The 24,419-nt window shown below is 32.1% G+C and overlaps 1 protein-coding gene across 1 annotated transcript; it reads right to left on the bottom strand.

The window, feature by feature from the left end:
- Positions 1 to 16: 16 nt before the first annotated feature.
- Positions 17 to 21,016, bottom strand: LOC130453185 (odorant receptor 59a-like). The gene is made up of 6 exons (XM_056792803.1): positions 21,013 to 21,016; positions 20,414 to 20,786; positions 12,285 to 12,384; positions 12,124 to 12,228; positions 6,602 to 6,760; positions 17 to 88 (listed from the first exon to the last, which is right to left on the bottom strand). Exons 1-6 carry the CDS (start codon positions 21,014 to 21,016, stop codon positions 17 to 19), a joined length of 813 nt encoding a protein of 270 aa, XP_056648781.1.
- Between the last annotated feature and the right edge of the window lie 3,403 nt (positions 21,017 to 24,419).

The raw sequence follows: 24,419 nt of genomic DNA, 5'->3' as shown, positions 1-24,419 counted from the left end.
TCTCTGAAGACAATATTTAAGTTTCCTTTGAAGTTAGTTTTGACATGTTTGATAAAAGTGTGTAAACGGAAAATGCGAGTTTTTGAATCTGTAAAAAAAATAATACATTTTGTCCGATTTTATAGATCGATATAATGTCTTTATAAGTGAATAGTGTTTACAGAAATTTGCATACAACAAGCATTTGTTAAAATATTTCTAAATGTGTATGATTTTCGTTTATGCAATAAGTAAATCCCAACTATTATTTTTTTAAATCTTTGATAAATTTGAATATAAATATAAATCTAATACTCTGCCGTTTAATTATTAGAGAGATTGTCGCTCCTTATCTTGCGGGGTCTTCCAACGCTTCGGCACCTTAAGGGCGACTTGTCTTTAGCTATTTTGACCATTCCGTCGTCATTCATTCAATCTATGTGTTCTTTCCACTCTCTCTTTCCTTCCAATATCCATTAGTTTATTTTGTCAATCTTACATGTTCTTCTAATGTCCTCGCTTCTCTCCCTGTCAAAAATTGTTTTTCCAGCGACCATGCGCACCATTTTTATTTCGTTGGTTTCTAATATTCTCTTTGTGTTCGATGTGTCTGGTCTGGTTGCCACTGTGTATGTTAATAAAGACCGGATGGCAGCCTTGTAGATTCGGGATTTGATCTCGATTCTTACCTGCGCGTCGATATCACCGTATCCTGATATTTCTATGCTAGATATTCAAATTTCATCTCTTGTTGTATAATTTCATCATCTACAACCAGTTTGCATCTGATAGGTGTTTTTGAGGTAGTCATGCATTTCGTTTTTGCTGCAGATATCTCCATTTTTAAACTTTTTACCGTTGTGTTGAATTTGAATGGTAATCTCTGTAGGTCATCTTCGCTTTTTAAGAGCTAGAATCTCAAAACCTACAGAGGAAGCTGAATTGAAGGAATTTGTCGGATTACTCTATTTGGGTGAGGTACTAAGGCAATCGGCAATCCTTGGATGAACTGAGAGGTTAGGATTCGATTTGATAATATTAACACCAGAAAAACTAAAAAATAATTGGCAGTCCACCATATGGTCCAATCATTTGTGAATAATTAGATAAAATTTTTCTTATTATTTGGATCTGGAAATCAATAAGAAGCACTGCCATACAAAGTTGTTCCCAATATCGCTCAATTGTTAAATTCCCATAAGATATATAGACCATTAAATTTCCCTACCCAAATAAAATTCTTCCGGGGCGCTGGGTGTGTTTTAATCGAATCCACTGGGGCTTTTCTCAAGACCAGTAGGGAGAGTTGTGTAGATTTACTGTACCACTTGAACAAAACGTTTTAAAATACTAAGGTATTTAGATAATTTGGATTTTCATCACAACGCCTCATGAATATTTCACAAAATTCCTTTTTCAAGAGCTCGTGAACAAGTGGAACTTTGTATAAGTACAGTTTTTATTTCTTTCAAAAACTTTGCTACAAACGAATGATTAATATTTTATTGCAAGGCAATTTCTGTTGCGTTGTCTTCTATTGACAGCAAAATATAAGGCTTAAAACAGACGGAGCGTTTTGTGCAGAGTCGGCTGCCGCTTCGGCGGCTCTGTTACGACACTTCTGTTACATAAAACAGACGGTGCATCGTTGAGTACCATGCGACGAAAGCGTTTTTACGACTCTAGTCGGCACATCAGTAAGTGTTCGCGTATGTGGTGAAACAGACGACGAGCGTTTTTGTTGCGTTTTTTAATTTTTGAGAGTCTCAGGGTTGCCAGATTACAAAAATAATGGAAAATTTGGACATTGACCGATTTATTAATGAGGTTCATATAAGATCTGCGATTTGGGATATGCGTTCAGATGAGTATTCCAACAAAATAATAAAAAACGTTGTTGGGAAGAGGTAACGGAAACTTTTGTTGGCGAGAATGTTACCCAGGAGGAAAAAAGAAATATGGGTAATTATATGAATTCAAATTTTATTTATTAATTTAAAAAAATCAGAAACAATCAGTATTCTCCATTTATTAGCTATTAAACCAAATGTGCATTCAACATATCTTCGGGCCCTTGACAATCTATAGTTAAAAATTCTTTTTTCAAAAGATAAATTTGATCCACCGTAGGGTCTAAGCAAATTTTCAGAGAGAGGAAAGGCTTCATCGCCTACGATTACAAATGGATAGTCTATCAAATCTTCTTCGATGGGCGTTGCTGCGGGTATGTTCAGTGTACCATTTATCATTTTTTTCATACAGTGTGGAATTTTTAAAAATTCAAGTCACAAGTCACTAGATTTTCCATATGAGCCAATATCAACAAATGTAAATAAATAATTGCTATCACAGATTGCACAAAGCACCATTGAAAAATACTGTTTATAACTAAAGAACATAGAGCCGCTATTCGCCGGTTTTATCAATCTGATATGTTTTCTATCGATCGCTCCTATACAATGTGGAAAATCTGCATTTTTCTTGAATCCTTCAGATATTTCGAGCACAACTAGACAACAGCATACGACTGTGACGACTGTGATTTTTTAATTTTGTCAGTCGGCAGCCGACTCGGCACAAAACGCTTCGTCTGTTTTAAACCTAAAAATTTGCATCGTCGCTTATTCCTGGTCTCGTTAAATGAAACTTATGTTTAAAGTAACCTACCGTCATTAAAACTTTTATCCTCTCTTTTTCGGTTAACGGAACCATAATAAGAAATATACTTGATCTATCAGATGAATTGCATCCATTCAGGTTAAGAATATTATAGCACCTGTTAGAGGGTTAAATCCTGACAAAATTCCTTGGGAGGCCTATTAGTGATTCATGAATGATGATTTATTCCAACTAATTGTAACAGAAACGAAAAAAAAAGCAGAAATTGTGATAAGAAATCAGCAGAATATAAGCAGAAATTCGCGAATGAGTAAATGGACTAATACTACGAGGATATATTGAAAAATTCTTAGCCTACTGTAGAACCAAACAAAATTTCAATGTCAAAATATTTTATTACTCAACATATTCTCCTCTTAATTGGATACATTCACTACAGCGAACCTGCAAGGTCTCTAGACTTTTAAAAAAAGTGTTTCTTCTTGCTCTGCAAACCAGACCTTCACAGCTTTTATTACCTCCACGAAGGAAGAAAATTTCTGACCTTTTAAACTTTTTTTCTGTCGAGGAAAGAGATGATAGTCGGCCGGAGATAAATCTGGTGAATAAGGGGGGTGCTCTAGTATTTCAAACCCTAAATCACGAAGTTTTTGCATGGCAACATGAGATTTGTGTGCAGGGGCGTTGTTCTGCAATTTTTGGACACGAAACTTCTTAGGTCTTGGAGAACCAGAGTGTCTCCATTTCATCGATTGTTGCTTTGTTTCTGGATCGTAGTCTCATCCATAGTAACAATTCGGTTTAAGAAGTCAACATCGTTTTCAAATCGAGCACAGATCGAACGCGATTCTTCTACCTTTGCACGCTTTTGTTCAACATTCAAACATTTGAGGATCCATTTTGCAGCAATTTTTCTCATGTCCAAATGAACGTGATCTATATGATGTATATATATTTCGTAGGGTTCCGCACACATAAGTTTTTCGTTTATTTAGCAGTTTTGTAAGAGTAACAGAATTATAAAAATTATACAGTTTGATACCATATTTGTGTTTTTTATTTTTTATATATTGGCGGAAAAGGAATCTTCCTCGCCATAGCATCAAGGATTCGTCAATATAAAAATGTTTATCTGGTACATAGTTTTCACGCATAATATTATTGAAATTATTTAGTATTGGTCTCACTTTGTATAATCTGTCGGCAGATGGTATTGAGTTATCAACCAAATGCAAATAACGAAGTAACAACTGGAATCCATTTCGACTCATATGTGAGCGCCAAAAATTTACATTATATACCTTGTTGGTGCTCCAGTAATGTTCAATTGATGGAAAAGTACAAGGTCCAATTTGCAACAGAAGTCCAATAAAAACTTTCATCTCTGCATTTTACAATTTTTTTATTTCATTGCGTTTTTCAATTTCTTGCGCAGCATATAAATTAGTTTGTTCCACAAGTAATGCAAGAAATTCATCCGAAAAAAAAAATAAGTCCACCAGCGTTTATACTATAAAATTTGTCGTATCCAATTTCACACTAACATTTCCTTGGAAAATAAATAATTCAGGATTTTGTTGAATTTCTGTCCACATATTATCATTCGCATTTGATGTTGTTGCTTGGGAATCATCGACATTATCTTCGGGATCAACTTCATCTTCACTATCACTTGAATTCTCAGAAGGTTCATAATCGCTACTGTCGTTACCATCCTCGCCAAAAATCCTGTCCAAATCGGAATCACTCAAATTTGCGTACTACTCAATTTTGAGTCAGTGGTCTTTTCTTATCCATATTGGATTCTTGATAATTTAATTATAACAATAATTATAAAACAAAACACTCAAGAAAGACGTAAATGTAATGCACTCGACAACATCTGAGATACTACTGACGAATATGGACGCGTATATATGATTAAGCTTTAGAGAAGCGACAGGTCGAATCGTGTCTGCGTACGAATTAACTTGTAGTTGGCTTCCACGAAGAGATTTATGTTACAGAAGCCAACTACGAGGTAATTTGTAACACCTTTTTTACAAAAAAAAAAAACACATTTTTTATGCCTTTTATAATAACTATGCACTAGTATATGAGTTTTTAATAATATTAATTAAATTATATTGTCATTTTAAACAGAATTCTGAACCTTGCCTTGGCAGTCAACGTGCTAAGATCTGTAAGAACATTTATTCAACAATTCTATAATTGTTTCCTGCAGACCTTACAGTGCAGCTTAAAGAATTGAAAAGTTCTATAGAATGCAACCCATTTTTATGTTGTAAGAACGTTTTGAAAATGTTCTTAGAACAAACAGTGCTCTACAAAATTTGCTCTGAAAATGTTATAGAATATGAAATTTTTAGCTGGAAAAGCTCAGATCAACAAGGAAATATTAGGAAAAAAGCCACGAAAGACAATGAAGAATCGGGAACAAAGAAAATGAAACCAAAAAGCATTACGGATTACAATAATCGAAAAACGTAAATTGACAAATTTGATCAAAACTGGCAATGGAATTACTGGGACAGGTCACTAATAAGAAAATAAAAATGACCGATTGCAGAGAAGAGGTATGCAGACCAATGATTTTTCAGAATAGTACCGAAGAAGAGTCTGCCTCAATAAAAAGAGTGTATTTACCACTCACATCCCCCGGTGCAAGAAAAAACTGCACAAAATACTATACCACTTTGAAGAAAAACAAGAAAAAAATTTTTGTGACGGGTGTTCATCGAAACCGAACATGTGCATGTCATATTAGAATTCATTCCAAGTAACTTTTGAATCAGATATATTTGTAGTTATATCTCTTGTTTCTGTGGGTTTCTGTTGGGGCCACCAAAAACATGCTTTGATATAATTGCACATAAAATAGTATACATATGCCTGACACGGCTTTAATCGTAAGGTCACTCCGTGGCTTAAAACGACTGAAATTAGTCCATATAAGTAAACGTCTGCCAGCCGCCAACTGTTTAGAAATTCACGAAAATTACCTCTGGCAGCATAAGTGTTAATGTTCCTTTTGGAAAATGAATGGCCAGTCGAGGATTCGTTGAGTGGCCTACACGGTTATGTGACCTGACACTATTGGGCTTCTTCCTGTGGAGTTTTTTCAAGGACCGCGTTTATGCAAGAGGACCACGCATACTTCCGAACATTTGAAGAAGAATTTGAATCTCTTCGCGGACAACTTGAGATGTTTCGTTGGACATGGCTCAATCAATCAATCAAGATGAGCATTAATTTAAACACTAACCCTTCTTCGAATCCCTTTTGTTATTTTTTTTCATAAATTCATTTTGACGCTACATTTTTTTCTCTTAAAGCAAATTTGTTATCTGACTTATGCCGACCTTTGTATGATAAGAATTGGAGATGTATCTATACCAAAATTTTTCGATTCTCGATACCGATACCTAAAAAATCGATTCTCAATTCCGATACCGAGACCATCGATGTATAATAGCCACTTGTAAAAAAATCCTCTTACTAGAGAAACATACCTATTCATAATTTGTTTGAACAACCTTCAAAACAATTTTAAAATATCTACGCCTATACAGGGATAAATGAGGCAATTTCGCAAATTTATTCTGAAATTAAATTGGACCAATCCTTAACAGAGGGAAGCACATGGTCTATGATAAGCTCTTTAGTTTTTTTGGTTATTGTATCAAAAGTCAAAATCATTATCCGAGTTATTTTGAAAGCAGGATCAAAGACGATATGGAACTACTTTGTCGGCGTAATAAATGTACCGAGGCAGCATGTTGTTCTAACAAAGACAAATATTTTAACAAATTATTTCTCAAAATATGATAATTTCATTTTGATAACAATAAAAACTGGTTTTAAACATAATTTTTCAGTCCATTTACTGGTATCGGTATAGACTTTTTGTGATCGATTTTCGATACCGATACCAATGTCCAAGAATCGGTGGTATCGAGAATCGATTCATCCCTAATAAGAATTTATTAAGAAGATTTGTTACCTTTAAGAACGTCGACATATTTAGCTCGTATAAATTGTAAGCAGTAAACTGAGGATAACGTTGACTAGTTTGTAACACGAATAATATGTCTTTTTTGAGATGATTGTCGTTTAACAATTTCCAATCGCTATGGAAAACGTAATCGGGTAGTAAAGTGGCCTACAATAGAATAATGTTTTTGTTTATTTATGTCAAGGTAAAATAAAAAATAAATCGTATGAAAAAATTTATATTTGCTTTGTATCCCCATGGGTCTTTTGTCCATAATAACTTGTCTGTATATCTTCTGTTTAACTTTTATACATAAATAATTTTTATATTTTACATATTCTTATTTCATAAACATTTTATATAATGCACGCATATACAAATTATGCCATATATTTTCGGAAAAAAGTTTTCAAAACTTCAGGCACAGTTGTCAAACAACTGACTGGAATATGTGCTCGGGTGATGTAGAGTTCGAATTTTCTAGATTTATAAAAACACTAAATAGTCTAGTATCCAATTCTTTTTCCCTCATGCGTATGAAAAATGAGCAGAATAAACCCTGGTCCACTAAAGGTTTACTTATATCTGTAGGATATAATAGGACACTCGCCAATTCTCGTAATGTGTCTAAAGAAACATGGTCCATTATGAATTATCTAAGAAATGAGGCTTCTTAGTCGAGAAAAATCTCTACTTCACCTGATAACTTCAATAAATACTTCGTTTATGTAACCAAAAAATTAATCAAACTCTTTCTCAAGATCCGCTTTCATATCTCCCTGATGCCAATGCTAACTTACACAGTTTCTTCTTTATGCCCGTAGTTTCGGCAGAGCTTCGCAGCACAATTAATGACAATAAAAATTAATACTTATCTGGAATTAATGGACTTATTAACATCAAAAATGTTCCCGAGTCTGCCCGATTGCGAATTAAATCACCTTACCACTTTAATTAACGTTTCATTTCAAAATGGCACTTTTCCCAATTGCTTTAAGACGGCTATAATTATACCTAAGAGGAGATAAAAATCAAGCATCGAATTATCGCCCAATTGCACTCCTCAAGTTACCTAAGATCATAGATAGATTGGTCAAAAAGAGGCTTTTATCATTTCTGTTTAAATATAAAATACTTACTATCCATCAATTTGGGTTTTTAAGTAACAAATGCACAAATGGTGCTGTATTCCCCCTCCTAAAGTATGTCTACTCTAGCCTAAACATCCATCAATCAACAACTTTTTATGATCTTTCTAAGGCTTTCGATTGTGTTGATCATAATATTTTAATTAACAAATTGTAGTACTACGGTTTCAGATGCGCGGCTAACCACTTAGGAACGCGGAGCACGACCTCTACCTACCTACTCCACGTTCTGAATTGATTAAGGGCTCAATATTTTACAATGCAAAAAAATGCACAATCAATTGCCAATGGAAATCAAATCGATATCATCTTTTCCCGCATTCCGCTATAATTTGAGGGCAGATTCACTGGAAAGTATCTTCTACTCTGTAAAGGACTGCTATTCTAATAATATTTCTAATTAATTTCGGACATACTGTAAACTGGTTTAAATTTTTGCTATGGACTTATATACTAATTATTACTTATTACTATTACCTATAATTTTGTTATTCATTGGGGTTTTATTCTGTATATTGAAATTTTATTTAATTTGTTTTATCTTTATTTATTTTGTTTTTTAGTTTTTACAAGCTTTTTAACAATAAATGATTCCTCTCTTTATTTCTCTCTCTGCCTCCCTCTCACACACAAATTCAGATTTTATGTAGATACTTGAGTGAACATTATTTTTCATAAGCTTTTAGTTAAATTTTGGCACACACACTGGGATAAATTTGGATGGCGACACATGAAACCATTTAAATCTAATCTTGTAATTTTTTGCGTCAAGATCTAGTGACGGATTGTCAGATTTGTTGCTTGTAGGCTATTCATCTTTTGCCGCTTCTACTGACCTATGAAATTAGCTCACAATCATAAACATTACGTTTTTCATCAATAAAACATTATAATTTGGGTTTCGTGTAAGATCCTTGATTATTTTCATGTATAGAATGGTTAAAAGACATTATATCAAGCAAAGAAAATTTGATGTGCTACTTTTAAACATAGGACGATATGTTTTGAAACTATTCACCACTTGTATGAATAAATATTTTTTTCTTGATTATCTATTGTTATTACTTATTTACCAATTAATGCCCACATCTATAAAAATGTTTTTAAATGATTAGTGTAAATGTATGACCTAGTGAATTGTAGTTTATATTTATCTAGGGTCGTTAACGACCCCTCGGGCACATATGGAAATAAAGATGACATATTATTATTATTATCAATCTCATTTTTTCTTGGTTTATTCCTAATCTACAAGTGTAGCCTCTTCTAGATTACAGAATGCTATTTCCATTTCTTTTTTTGTTCTGCTTATTGAAGCTAAATCGTCTGCATGTGCAATAATTTGTTGTTTATGGTGATAAATGAGCCCTGTTGTTTGTATCTTGCTATCTCGTAAAATTTTTTCCAACACCAGATTAAAAGCCACTGTCGATATTAGATTTTAATTCCCTTTTAATCCCTAAATTTGTCTGCAATTCTATCACTTGTTACTCTGCTGTGTAAGTTATCTAATGTCATTTTGACTAATGACACAATTTTTTTCAGGATTCCTAGTAGAATAAAAGCAGCATACATTTTACTTCTGTCAACTGTGTCATAAGTCTACTTAAAATCTATAAACATAATATGAAGGCCTAGATTTCGATCATGGATTTTATTTATGATCGTCTTAATAGTAAATATCTGATCCGTTGTTCCTCTTCCTTTCTTGACACCTCCTTGGTATTCTCAGATTATAACCTAGCCTAGGCAAAATTGAACGTAACGCCAAACAGAGCGTCAGTGCGGGCGCGATTGTAAGAGTTTATAAATACAGCTTTAATCCTGAGAATGAATTCTTTGATTTTCTGTTTCGGGGTGTCAATTACTACAACTATGCAGAATTTCAGCTGAAAGTGATTTTTGGTATCACGCTTAAAGTATATATTTTTATTTTTTGCACTAATTGGGTTAATATAAAAATACTAAGATGTACTTAGTAAAATGTTATTTAAATGCAGCAAGAATCATCATTATATATATATATATATATATATATATATATATATATATATATATATATATATATATATATTGTAATTATTTATTTCTATTATTGTTTTTATTTTTCTATTGTTGTCGCTAGCACGTTATTTGCCGGGCATGAAACTCATTCTCTCTTTGAGTTCTGGCATAAATAAATAACTTATGGATGTTTTTCCTTTTAACAAATCAATAAAAGTTTTATGTTAAAAGTTAATTGTATTATTTTTAATTCAAATAAAGTTTAATAAAATGTAGTTGAGTACGCCTATGAGTCTAACCTGAAGTTAGCCGTTCCTCTAATTTGATAATTCTACACAGTTCTCTGTTATAAATCGACTCAGATGAATATTCTATTATTTAGATGTACAATATAAGGAAAATACTAAAAAATTATGTCAATTTTATATGATATAATCAAGAAGTTCTATTTCTGTGGAAGGATTACATATGATACATTGAACAAAATTTAATTATACTACACAATTCATATTATTTCTACGGAAAAGGAAAAAGGAATCTTAACCTCACAAATAAGGAATTTTATCCATTGTCAAAGTAAGTATAGGTAATATTCCTTTTTTTTTATAAATTATTTTATATTGTTACTATTATTATTATTATTGGCCAATAATACGTGAAGGAACTGACCTGAGATGATAATATCTTGCAATATCAGATCTAAAACTTGCATTTACTTCTGTGAATTGTCAGTAACAAATCTTCAACTCATTGGATTAGTAACAAATCTTCAACTAATTGGATTTTCTTCAGTCCAGATATTTATCTTCCATTCATCTTTAATAATTCGCAATTATTTTGTATTTTGATTCAAATTTAACTTCTATTTCTTATAACTTTGCACTCCCCATTCTCTTTTCTGCTGATACCCTTCTTCCAATATAAATAATCATCCCCTTCTTTTTTTTTTCCTTAGCAACCATATAATATGACTGACTAGACTTTGCTCTTGTCTCCTCACAATGTCACTTTTCAAACACTTGTCGGTTCTTATATTTATGTTTTTAAATAAACTGTTATTTCATTAATAGTTTATGAATTTTCACTATTATGGGTCATTTTGGCAACAGTTTCATATATATTTTTTTAAAAAAATCAATCTTCCACTAAGTTTTATATTAATTTATAATTAATAACATTATTCTATGATACAAATTATGATTTGTACATATGCAATCCTTTTAGAATATATCATTTTTAATAAATAATTCCTTATATATAAAATATATATATATAATATATATATATATATATATAAAATATATATATTTCAATATATACAGTGCTTTTCAGATAAAAGTATCCACCTTTAATAACTTTTGTAATACTGGTATTTAGAAAAAATCCAAAAACACGTCAATTTATGTTGGAAGGGGCAAGCATTATGGCTTATTTAAACTTACTGGAAAAGCCACCCCCTCACCCCTAGCAGCATCCCCTTTATTTTTTAAATTACTTTTCATATTTTTTATGTAAAATTTGGATACTCCTCTTTGAGCTGATTTCAAAAATGTATAATACTTGTAGGTTAAAGTGGTTAGTTTATGAGATAAACAATTTTTCTTTTAAGAGCACAAATTTTACTTATTATTTACTTTCATCTTATTTGCCTGTACTAAAATGGGTTGCACAACAGTTCAATCTCTTTAATCTTTTTAACTGTGCTATTTATTCTACTTAAAAAATCCAAACAACAAAAAACTCTACTTTTTATTAAAGTTTGACATTGTCAACTAGAATTTGTAGTCACTATTGATAGTGTAATTTGATACATTATTTATTTTGTTTCTCTGAAATGGTTTACTCTTTGCAAGAAAGAATTGAAATTGTAGGTTTATACTACCAAAATAATAATTGTGCAAGAGCTGCTGCTAGAATATTTAACGAATTACATGACGGAAGACATGCAACTCATAAGTATGTAATTCAACTGATGGAGAAATTTACCACAACAGGGTCTGTTTGCAATAAAGTGCATAAGTTTAAATAAGCCATAATGCTTGCCCCTTCCAACATAAATTGACGTGTTTTTGGATTTTTTCTAAATACCAGTATTACAAAATTTATTAAAGGTGGATACTTTTATCTGAAAAGCACTGTATATATATATATATATATATATATATATATATATATATATATTATGTATGATATATTATATATTATAATAATAAATAAATAAAATAAATTATTATGCTTGCTGACGATGCCGGTGTTGCCGGTTTTACACGAGTACACTTTAATTGAAAATTGTTTTATTGTAATTCATAATATTTTTACAATATTATGCTTTTATTATATCATTTTATTAAATATGAAAATGATGTAAAAAAAATTTACCTGATAATGCAAATCCGTTCCAACTATACAATCTATAGCCAGTTGTAAAATAAATCCAAACAGATATATTGTTGCCAAAATACGGTCAAAAGTTGATATGTCGCTCTATTAAATATACCAAAGTTTTTTCTCTTTAATACTGTTATAATATCAATACGTACCATTGATAAAACAAAAGCTCCAAGACAAATTCCCATTATACTAATTACCAAATGACCAAGTTCAAACGGGTTCAAAACTTCGTTCATGTATCTTGTATATCTAAGAAATAAAAATTGTTTTATCGCCAATATTTCATTATAAATTTTCTTTCAATATTCTTCAGTGTAAGTAAATTGCTTTTCCCCCGTATTTCTATCCAACAAGTGAGATATGTTACATTGCTTATAGTCCAGTCAATCATGATTTTTTCCAAAGATTTTTGGTCCCGACAACCAATTGATATCAACGTATAACATTAAGTCAAAATCAATGTAAGGCCTAGACCCTACAATAACATTGCACAATATATTTTATTGTACAATAAGATTGAAAGGCGCTTAGAATCCGAACGGTTAATTAAATTGCACAATAAACGAACTGCTGCAATATTGTTAATCCCGTAAGCACTGTGCGTAAAGCAACATGTCCGAACAAGATTTAGTTGCTGCCTTAGTTGTGTTGCTTGTGGCTAAACCTAAAAGAACACGTCGGTGGTCGAAAGATTAGATACATAAATAAAAAATCTGTTTTCTTAACTTTTTCATTCTCTTTTCCCGCCATTGTGCACGTGCGCGTGTACTTCTCGTCAAGACGAAACACAGACTGAAAAATATTGCGCAATATTGATCCTACACAATGCAATGGAAAAATATGGTTCATTAAAAATTAAAATCACTCAAACTTTTGTTCAATAATTGTGCAATCTTCAATATTAACCCTAAACGGTCAATAATATTGTACAATTCGTAATATTGCAAAATAAAATTGATTGTCTAGGGGCCGCCTAAGATTCGATTTTAAAAGGGAGGGGAAATATAATCTTAAAAATAAGTCAGGAATGGATGAAAAATGTTCTATGAAAATATTTATTTAAGCGATTATTTCTTTAGTTATGTGTAGTTGAAAATAATCAATTTTCGTGTAAAAAAGAGTATTTTTGGACGGTTTTTTGAAAATAACTTTGAAAATGTACAACTTACAAAAAAAATGTGAGGAATAAAATTAGAACCTGTCAAAAAATGAATGAATTTAACCTAAATTTAGATATCTAAAAGCGAAAATAACTGAGATATAGCTAATTAAAGATAATTTCATCCCACAACTGTAAATATGATAACTATTTACGATATCAAAACTATTCAAAAATCAAATATTATTAAAAAATGTATTGAACATTTTTTGAAGGAAATTGAAAAAAATTTCAATGAATTTGATTTTATATCATTTGAATAAAAATTAATAAAGTTTATGATAAATATACATTTTTAAAATTTTTCAAAAAAAGAGATACAAAAAGTAATGAATTATCCATGAATACTAAAATTAAAGATAATTACTACGTAATATACTTTATTTTGATACTCACTATATGTTAAATGACAAATTGTGAACAATATTTTAGAAAATTTAAGTACTATTTAAAAAAATTATTCGAATTAAAGAAAAAAATAGTTTTTGGTTAATATCTCTTAAATAAAGCGGTGACAGAAAAACATTACAAGTGCAAGGCCCACTGTTCTTGAGATCTTTGACCTCGAGTTTTTAAAAAACGAACAATCATGTAATATTTGAATTTACAGGAATTGTAACATTTCAAATTTCTTTTAAAATGGTTTTTGGATAAATTTCATAGCTATAAAATTAAAAAAGTTATCGCAAGAAAACTAAAGCTATCTTGTTAATTAGCTAGCTTATTTCGGGCCGTCAGAACTTATACTTAGATTTGTCAAAACTACTTGGACTATCTTGCAATTCGGCATGTGGAACATTTTCTGGTGACAGCTGTCTAAATTGCCCCCCTATCACAGATGAAGATGACGAAGGAGAGAAAGAAATCGAAAGTGTCGATGAAATATAATGTTACACTCGATTTAATAAAAAATGATCAAAAATTTATTATATATATATATATATATATATATATATATATATATATATATATATATATAATAAATAAATAATAAAAAAATTAATTTTTACTTTCAATTATCAACAAAAAAAAGGGAATACATTTTTTTTCATGATAATAGGGTTGTTTTTGAAGGTGAAAATATTATTATGAATTAACCCATTAATGCCCAGAAGTATTTTTTATTTTTTTAAATTTTTACTGGGTTATATCAGTTGGGAATGGGGTCTTAAGACCAAAAAATATTCCAGAATATAAATGTTTTCGAAGACATAAATATTAGCTATTACTATATGGTATTTGGCGAAACAAGAAACACATAAACCAACATCACATTTTGTACACATGGTTATTCCAAAAGATTTACAGTCTTCGCCAGCACAACGGCGTCTGTTGCATGGACCAACGTAGTGGTGCATACTATCATAACGAATGGCTGAAAGAAAGGTTCTGGAAATTGATGTTTTTGCAGATCCTGGATTTTTAGGAGCTCCATCGTAACGCGCCATGTATACCTGCAATAATTCTCTTCTAAACTGTAAATTTGTTGTTTTGCTATGGTGTTTTCTGTACAATAACCAAGCGTTGTTTACTGCAGCATCTAATATCGATGTGAATATATTCCAATACTATTTTTCCTTCTTATACCAACCCAATAACTTGAAATACACTCATCCATGAGATCGGTCCCGCTCATATTTTGATTACATTTGGCGCCGCAATATGGGCGATCAACTAATATACTTTTTTTCTCTGTTTGCGAGTACCGTTTGACAGATCTCAACGAGGATACTCCTGCATCTGTGGAAGCCACAGCAACTACTGAATTATCTAGCCATCTCACTAAAAATATTCCAATTTTTTCCAACACGTGCTGATATTTTGGAAAAAGACTTTTTATTGATTAGTGGGCATGACTTTCGTATCCGGTTTTCTCTTGTGGTACCTATAGCACCATAGCGTAAATATCTTAGATATCCAAATAGGTTAAATCCGGTAAACAAATTGTCGAGATGAATATTGTAGCGTAATTCTTGATGACTAATTCTTTAAGCATCAATACTAATGGAGACGCTGATTTCCTAAAGAGTGCCTCGTATTTTTCATTCCCACGAGGATTTGTCCCATGGTATAGGTCGAAATTGACCTATACCTATGTCGAGTTCAAGGACCACATGTTGTAGCCAAATCGAATTGGCTTACCACAGATGAATTGCTTACACGTAGTATCGAATCATTGACTCATCGTAATCAAGGTTCTGAACAGGCACAAAATTATCCATACAGCGTTTTTTTTTATTTTATCCATCAGAGAACGAATCTTCCATACCTTATTTGAAGCGTCCATTTTAGTATTGTCAGCAAAATGGAGAAATCTTTGTATCAGTAAAAAGCGATTCCGCCTCATGGAATTACTAATCATTATATTTTTTGCATCGTCTTTTGTATCCCAATACATACCCTTTGATGGAAGAGTATTAGTAAACAGAAAAAATTTGATTTCAGCTGCTGCAATTTTTGGATCAAGTTGGTTCAAAAAAATTGCGTATATTTGACTATTTCCTTCGAAAAATTTAAGCCAACCAAAAAGCTGTAATATTTTATGTTTACCTAGCAACGATCAAATTTCAGCGATAATACTGCACTAGTGCAAATTATGGATAATTTGCACTAGTGCCAAATTTTCGTCTAGGATTAATAAACATCATTTGGTTTTAATTTTATATTTTAAGAAAAGGAACAATTATTGTTTATTTTGATTTAATTTTTCTCAGGAAATAGTCTGCCAAAATGCCCTCTAGTGCATGTCAAATTGTCTCATAATTTCCTCTCGTGCGCATTCGCGAACTCGAGAAAATTAAATTTGACATGCACTCGGGACATTAATATTGATAATCTCATTGTCAAAAAACATTTCAAATATGTCGGTGCATGACAAGTTGTTATACTGATTATAACTAGCCTCTGGATATATGTGAAGTCCATTTTCCAAATCACCTTCAATGCAACAGCAGTCCAGTTTCTCACCAAGACGCTCATTGATCCAAGTGTAGTATAGTTGTTCCTCTGTCTGATCGGTCTGACTAAGAGATTCTTCTAAAGCCTCAGATGTTGAAGCAAGATGTTCGTCAAGTGCCGCCGAAGGTTTGACACTATTGTTATTCACTCGAGTGTTGTCCACCAGTTTGATTTCCACAGGTGTCCGTAGCGGTCTACCCGTTAGATTATGTACCATACCTCCTTCATCCTCATCTGCAGAGTCTTCATTTTAGTCTCAGGGGGCTCAATAAATATTTCATCTACTTGATTAGAAAGATCTTCGTCGCCATAGACCATATCCAAAGCTTCGGACAAAATTAGCCCTCCTCTGAGGGCATATTATAGTAGTTCAAACGCTCAGTGATGCCAGAAATTTATGAATCATATGTTCATGGTCTTTCGAGGCTAGAAAGTTCCTAAATTCAAAAACAAGTGATCAAAACTATCACGGAAGCGTAGCGTCTACCTCGAACGTTATAATGCTACTAATGGTCTATCGTTCAGCCAGATCGAGAATAAAATTTGACCCCCTACTAATTCCAGTGGAATGCTTGCCCCGTTATTAATAGCTGATTTGTCGATACCACTATCACTTTTTTTATGGGTTAATGTTTGGACCACTAAATATTACAATAATTATTTGTTATGTGGCATTGAAAAAACATTTTAAAGCTGAAAAAAGGCTTTTATTTCTAATGTTATCATTAAGGGCAGTTTATAGAATTTAAGATTAAGTTTAAGAATTATATTCCGTGACCGAACTATCCCAGTAATGCGGCGCATGGCGGAACTACTGTAATAATCAAAGAAAATAACCAACATTACGAAAGAGAAAAAAATAGGGAATAGGGAGGATTACCTACAACCTACTAGTGTCACTATCAAAGACAAAATAGGGCCACAACTCTATCGGCAACCTACTCTCCACTCAAACATAATAATAAAAAGAAGCAGTATGAAAAACTCTTTAAAACACTAGTCCATTCGTTTTTAGTTGGTGGCGACTATAATGCCAAGCATGAAAACAGGGGTAGAGTAACCAAAACCAAAGAAGGAGGATTATTAAAAGCAATAACTGACATTAACCTAAAATATATCTCTACAAGTGAGCCAATCTACTGGCCCCCAGATGTAAACAAAATGCCAGAATTTCTCGACTTTAACTGAAATTACCAAACGAATTGACATCAAGAGATGGACTGCTGAAAGCTCCATAGAGTTATCGTCGGACCACACACCAGTTATAAACACTTACTATTCTAGATTTATAGAGAAAGATAAATAGCCTTCTCTATGCAATCACAAAATGTTGTCCAAGAAAAGCTATCAGAAAAACGAAGATTAAGGAAAAAATGGAATGAAAACTAGAATTGCCGAAAAAACACTCTATTCAAAGCTATCTGATAAAATTAACACCAATAATAGAAACAAACCACTATTTGTGGAAAACGATTTGAAAATTGAAAAGACCAACACAACATAATCCCCCAATTAAGGATACTCGAAATACAAGGGCAAGGAGTAACAAAGATAAAGCAGATGTTTTTGTAACTCACCTACAACAACAATCATATCCGCAAGACATACTCGATGATGAAAAAATTGAAATGAGGTAATTTCTAGACGCACCACACCAAATGGATTTGCCACATTATGAAATCAAAACATCTGAAGTAACAGAAACAATTAAGGCAGAAATTGACATTAGAAAGGCACCAGGTTTTGGCTTAATTACTGGTAAGGTGCTGCAAGAATTATCTGATAAAACTTATAAATACATAATATTCTTGTTTAACGCAATACTTCCCATTAACTATTACCCAAGTACCTGGAAAGTAGCTCAAATAATTATGATTCCAAAACAAGGGAAATATCAACATATAGCCATATCTTATTAGCTGTCTTGTCCAAGGTATTTGAAAAAATCTACATAAAAAAAACTAAATGGCATTATAAAAGAAACAAAGTCATACCACAACACCAATTCGGATTCCGAAATAAGCATGGCACAATAGAACATGTACACAGACTAATCAATGAAATAAATAGTGATTTTGAAGTTAAAAGATATTGCTCAGCAGCCTTCATGGACATCTCACCTAACCACAAACTGAAAAAATACCTACGAATTACTAAAATCTTCCCTTACTAATAGATCTTTCCTTGTAAACTACAATAACACACTAACAATCATCTCATCTGAAGTCCCTCAAAGAAGTGTCTTACGATCGGTTCTGTATTTAATCTATATACCGCCATATTATTGTCCCACAGAAATCCCACAGCTGCCTCAAGGAATTTGCAGATAAATCTAAACAGGATCCAGATATGGCTCAAACAATAGCGTATTAAAGCCAATGAATCCATGTCCGTCCATGCTACGTTTTCACTTCGAATTGAAACATGTCCTCTTGTAAAAATTAATGAAGCAGAACTCCCATAAGCTAACAGCGTAAATACTTCACTTAGCCCGAAGGCTGACTTGGCAGAAACATATTCACTAAGCGAAAGCAGTTAGGACTAAAACTAAACCAAATGTATTGGCTTATAGACAGGAAATCCCAGCTATCAACTGAAAACAAAGTGTTACTTTATAGAAGCATCCCAAAGCCGGTATGTACTTACTAGATTCAGCTCTGGGGGATAGCCTGAAATTTCAACATAGAGATCCTGCAGAGATTCCAGAACAAGTTGTTGCACATCATTGTCAACGCTTCTAGATATGTGCACAATAGTGTTATAGTGCGAGACATTCAAATTATATCAGTTAAAGAAGTCATTATACAATTCAGTGACAAATACCTTTTCAAAAATTTCCTCGTTTACCGCTACATATTTGAATTTACCCAATCCAAAAAACTGCACTGGGCATACATTTCGACGCTCTTCAGCGTCTCTATTAGTGGATTCCAATGGTGATATAATTCAAATGAAGAAAGACGGTGGGTGGGAATCCAATACAGCTGCGGAGAGTTACGTAGCCGACTCAATAAAAAACAAAATGGATTCCGCAGTGAAAATTTTATTTGATGTTATTTCTTTGAACTCGTTAAATGTTGCTAATTCAAGTACCAATAGTAATGTAACTTCTTCTTCACTTCAAATTAATTACCAAATGGAAATTGATCAAAGTTTTGTCGAATTTTTTCGTGAAAAAAAAGTATGAATATACTCACTTGTTGCATAAATAACTATTTTTACATAGAAAAGTTTGATTTTAATTCATTGTAAGGAATTTTTCCAACTTTTTTAATTATTCTACATAAGAGTGGTTTTCACACCTTTAGAATGAAAATCCGTTGCTAAAAACTTTTAAAAAATGATGATGATGGGATAATTTAAAATTAATTCCAAATTTGAATAGAAATATGTAGCGGAAAACTCAATTCTATAATCGTTTATCTTTTTTCTCCTGTTTGAATTGACTATTATATCAATAGTGAAACTGCCTGTTTTGTTCTCTGGTAGGTACACCTTGTCAAGGTCGGTTTTGATCTAATATTGAATCAGTAAAGGAAACGTTTGATTCCATCGAAGCGGCATACGATATATCGCTATTGACATGCACTCAAAAGAATTTTAAAGTTATGACTCGGAATATTAAATTTCACAACATTTTTTTTTCAACTTAAATAGCATTTATATTTTCAATCCATGCTAACTTCCATTATTTTGCAATAGTTTCAAATTAAATATGATCACAACAGACTCGTGGAATAGGCCTACTGGAGAAAACGCCCCAAGTACAATACCTCATAGGTGGCATGGAAACGTGTGCATATAATGACGATTATAACTTTTTGAATCACTATATCTCAGAAACAGTGGCTCGTACGAAAAAAAGTATTATAAACGTTTTTTATAGATAATTTTATGATCTACAATTTTTGTCTGAGGTGTTTTATGATGAAACTTACCGTCTTGCTGAAAATCGCGAAAAACTATTTTGGCATTGAAAAAAATTTTTTCCATACATGAGCTTTTAAATATTTTGAATAATTTTACTGATTTTCAGCTTGGTGGGAATTTATGTAACTTCGAATGTCTAAATTGACCGGACTATTGTAGCTTATAGATACTAAATAAACAGGGGTGTGAAATTATAGTGAAAAAACCAATAAACTCTCCATAACGACTTACCTTAATAATACATTATGATGTTTTATCAATCTAACCAAATATTCTTTTTCCAAATCGTATTGTTTCATAGAAACTTTTGATGTGGTTCTCAAACGGTCATTAATTTGAATCATATCGTCGGTGTTGTATATAAGAAAACATTTTCGAAGAACCCTATATTGATTCGACGTACACAGACATAAAGATAATGTTAATATATCTATTCCTACTACTGCAAAAGCTACTCCAAATTGGAGACATATGAATTGTAAGGCGTATAGAAATGCGTAGGATAATTTATCTGTCCAACCGAATGGTAGTATACAAGGTAGAGGTAATGTTCTTTCTGTAAGAAAAGCTGGTAGTATCAGAAAAGCTCCATAGTAGGTTTGAGCTAAAATATTTCATTTGAATCAACTCACTTTCGTATAATAGAAGGTGGTATAAAATTATGTGCGTAATGTTTAGAACAATTTTTTTTGAAAAACTGGATGATATAGTAGATATTGTAACTATTCATAGAGGTAAATTGAGAAAATTTATTTTTCATATATCTACCAAAGTTCATATTTTGAAAATAATCATAAAACGTTAATGATTCATTTTGTATCATATCTAACCCATTACTAATAAAGGGGAGTTTTGGAGTCTAAGTAAAGTTTATTGGGTTATATTTTTAAAAATTTTGGAAAATTATCTCCCTGAACTATCAAAAACGGCGCTTTTGTAATAATAGGATGGATATAATAATTTCCTAAATTAATTTGTTTGATTTATTTATTGTGAATGTGATCACCACTATTTTAAATTCATCGAGAACGGTACTACAGAGTTCGGCATAAGACAAGCAATAAATTTTTATTGAGAGAAAGAAATGCAGTATCAAAATTAATTCATTAAAAGAAATTACAAAAGGAATCCGAAAAATGGTTACTGTAAGTGTTCAAATTGATGGCCATATTAACCAATGCGTAAACGCCAACATTTTTCAACCGAGAGGCAAATTCGGCGAAGCATGTCAAGCTATCCGCGAAGAGTATCAAATTCTTCTTCAATTGAAGTTCGTAAGTCGGGAATGGCGCGTGGTCCTCTTGAAAAACGTGGTCTTTTGGGATGGCCCACAGGAAGAAATCACAGGGTATCAGGTCACATAACCGTGTAGGCCACTCAACGAATCCTCTTCTACCTATTTGGACGGATGTATGCGAGTCGAGGCCTCCTGCATTTATACAGGCCGACACAGACAGGTTTAACTCTTCTTCAATGAAGATTTTTTGAAAGCGTTGCCGGACTTATGTCGATCTCTGTATAGATCAACAACACGTTTTCTTCCGCATAAAAGTTTAATATTTAACAATTTTCAAGAGAATTTCTTTGGAGGATTGGAAGTTGAAAATATGTAACGTAATAACCATCATTCGTATTTTAAATTTCTAATATATTCATATACGATGATCGTATGAAATTATACTAATCATAACTTATCATAACTCCAAACCACTTGGCAGATATTTTAAAAAAATCACTTTATTCTTTGATTTGTCACTTACCTAGAATATAAAAAAATAACATGAAACCCACGGTTAAAGAATAAATATATGTCAACTCTTTTTTCGTTTCCATATCGACGATATCATACGGCCAAAAGTCATCTTCAATTTGATTTAAGAGCTTTTTTATTGCTTTATATTTATAGCCAATTAAAGGAGTTTTCAAAATATTCTAAAAATAAATTAAGTACATGACCTATCTAATCGAGACCTTGTTACATTGTAACCAACGAATTATTAAGGATCTTGAAGTATAGATCAACAAGTGGCTAAATTTTTGGCTTTTCCAAAAAATTATCCATTATCATGAAAGTACCATTGAAAACTATGGAAACATGGTAACCAAATGTGTTATTACAGTTATTTTTTCTTTTTTTAATTCAACATCTACATATTTTATAACATATCCCGTTGAGTTGAGAATAAAACAATAATAATTTTGTCATACATCGAAAGCGTGGTGAATCGCGTTTGACTTTTATACGTGATTGAAAACTGAGAATATTGGTTAATCATATTGTTGACGAGTCCCGACTATACAGTTATTTTAGTTGCGGCTATCTGCGGTTTTTCGTTTTGAGCGGTTGGCGACCCTGCTTATGACATTCAGTGCTGTCATCTTGACTTTTATTTTTTACTTCATATATTCCAGTTCGTTTACATTTCAAATTCATTTTCTCAAGTAATTAACCATAAATCGTATCGGTCTGAGTTTGTTTAGAGTAGAACATAAAAATCACATCAAATATGAGGGTTACTACTGAAGTTCTGAGATATGGCAACACTGATGTAAATATGTCATATCTGACATTGCCATCAAAAAGTTTGACATTTTTAAGAGTGAACATATTAAGAATGTGTTGTCATATGAGTGCTATTTGAGTTGTTTACAGATACTTACAGAAAATTCATCTTGGTCGAAAAATTTAATTAAATTGAAAATATTTTCGTGCGATGGTTTTCTATAACTTTCTACTTGATTGAACCAACAGATCAACTTTCTTCGACTTTTTATCATGAAGGCTGTTGTGCCACAGAACATCGATGCTGTGACATGTGACATACTGTGAGATTGAGTACTTGGGCATCAGTTCTACACGCCATAATTTGACAATCGCTCAAAAAATCCTCGTGTCGATTGGTGAAAAGAAATACTGGAAAAATTCAAAAACGGTGCTTCAAAAGACATCTATGAACTCTCACACATCAGTCAAACAAAAACGTTTTTGAAAAGTCAAAACAGCGAATCGATGGGTCATCCGCCGTTCTATCCTTGATTGGCACCCAATTATTTCTTCTTATTTCAACATTTTTTGCCTCTCCCCTCGTCCTTGTTACAGCTGGTTACATTTGCGAGACTCCCCCCTCCTTAGCTTAGTGTGACGTCACCCTAATAGGCATAGCAGCCATTTCGATCTTGTTTGAGTTGTTAATGTCAGGAATATTAGTTGTGTCAACATCTTTTTTATCCAACCATACAGCATCATCGACATTATCCACACAAAGGAGTTTTCTGGCACGTTTAGCAGCAATTCTTTGAAGACGAAACTGCGCGATAGGTAAAAATTTTCATTGGTAGAGATGATGAGTCCTCTTGGACTGGCGGTTCGTTAGAATTTTATACGGGGAGTAAACATTATTTTTCGTTTCTTAATTTGGTATTATTGGTGCGTATTTATGAAATATTGATTGTTTCTCGCATTACTGTCTTCTGCAATTGATATTGGAAGAACTATAACTCTAGTAGAGGGAGTGGTTGACAACAGATATAGTTTTATATGTTTTTGATGTTTTCGTATAGTAATAGTTTGAAGTTTGTGTTTTAACATTTAGATTATAATAGATTTTGAAATGTGTTGTCTCGAAATTGAACACCTTTCCCCCCTGTCACACAAAGTAACAGTTCCCCGACCCCCTTCCCTTAACGTGTGACGGCCCCTTTTCGCAAATCAAAAATAAATTGCGAGGTTGATATTTATTGATATTAATGAAAAAATATTCTGAAAAACAATAAAGCCATATCCAATTAAAAATATTTGTTTTTATTTGTCTATTTCAAAACTTAAGTAGCAGTCCTCGTATTTAATTTTGTTTATTATTTGAATTTGAATGAACATATCACATAATTTGAATAATTGTATTTCTGGCATATTTCTGTTTAGGTAATAGATTTAGTAGCTATTTTTTCAATTTCAATAAAAAACTTGAAACAAAAAATTTGGTATGTATGTATTTTTTTTGTAATCACTCTTTTTTCACTTCCATATTATTTTCTCAGACCATTCTAGTCTTTTGATATGTTATGATGTGGAATCAACCATATTTTTAAATAGAGATCAATTTTTTTAGGTTCAGAACTTACCATTGTAGGTAGTGCAAGTAAACATGTTCCGTAAATGGCTTTATTGAAATTATTGATATTTAATATATAGAATAGTATACCGAACCATGTAAAAATGCCACTAAATGATATAATA

The sequence above is a fragment of the Diorhabda sublineata genome, chromosome 2 (genome assembly GCF_026230105.1).
Source record: "Diorhabda sublineata isolate icDioSubl1.1 chromosome 2, icDioSubl1.1, whole genome shotgun sequence".
In the NCBI taxonomy this organism is placed as follows: domain Eukaryota; kingdom Metazoa; phylum Arthropoda; class Insecta; order Coleoptera; family Chrysomelidae; genus Diorhabda; species Diorhabda sublineata.
Note: the sequence above shows the minus strand (reverse complement) of the source record. Positions and strands in the feature narration are given on the sequence as shown.

Bases quoted from the DNA above. Each gene is read 5' to 3' on its own strand.
- LOC130453185 (XM_056792803.1), bottom strand. The intron at 12,385-20,413 runs GTAAGTCGTTAT...TTTATTTCTTAG, and splicing joins CATCATAATGTATTATTAAG to ATATACAAGATACATGAACG. The intron at 12,229-12,284 runs GTACGTATTGAT...TATATTTAATAG, and splicing joins GAGCTTTTGTTTTATCAATG to AGCGACATATCAACTTTTGA.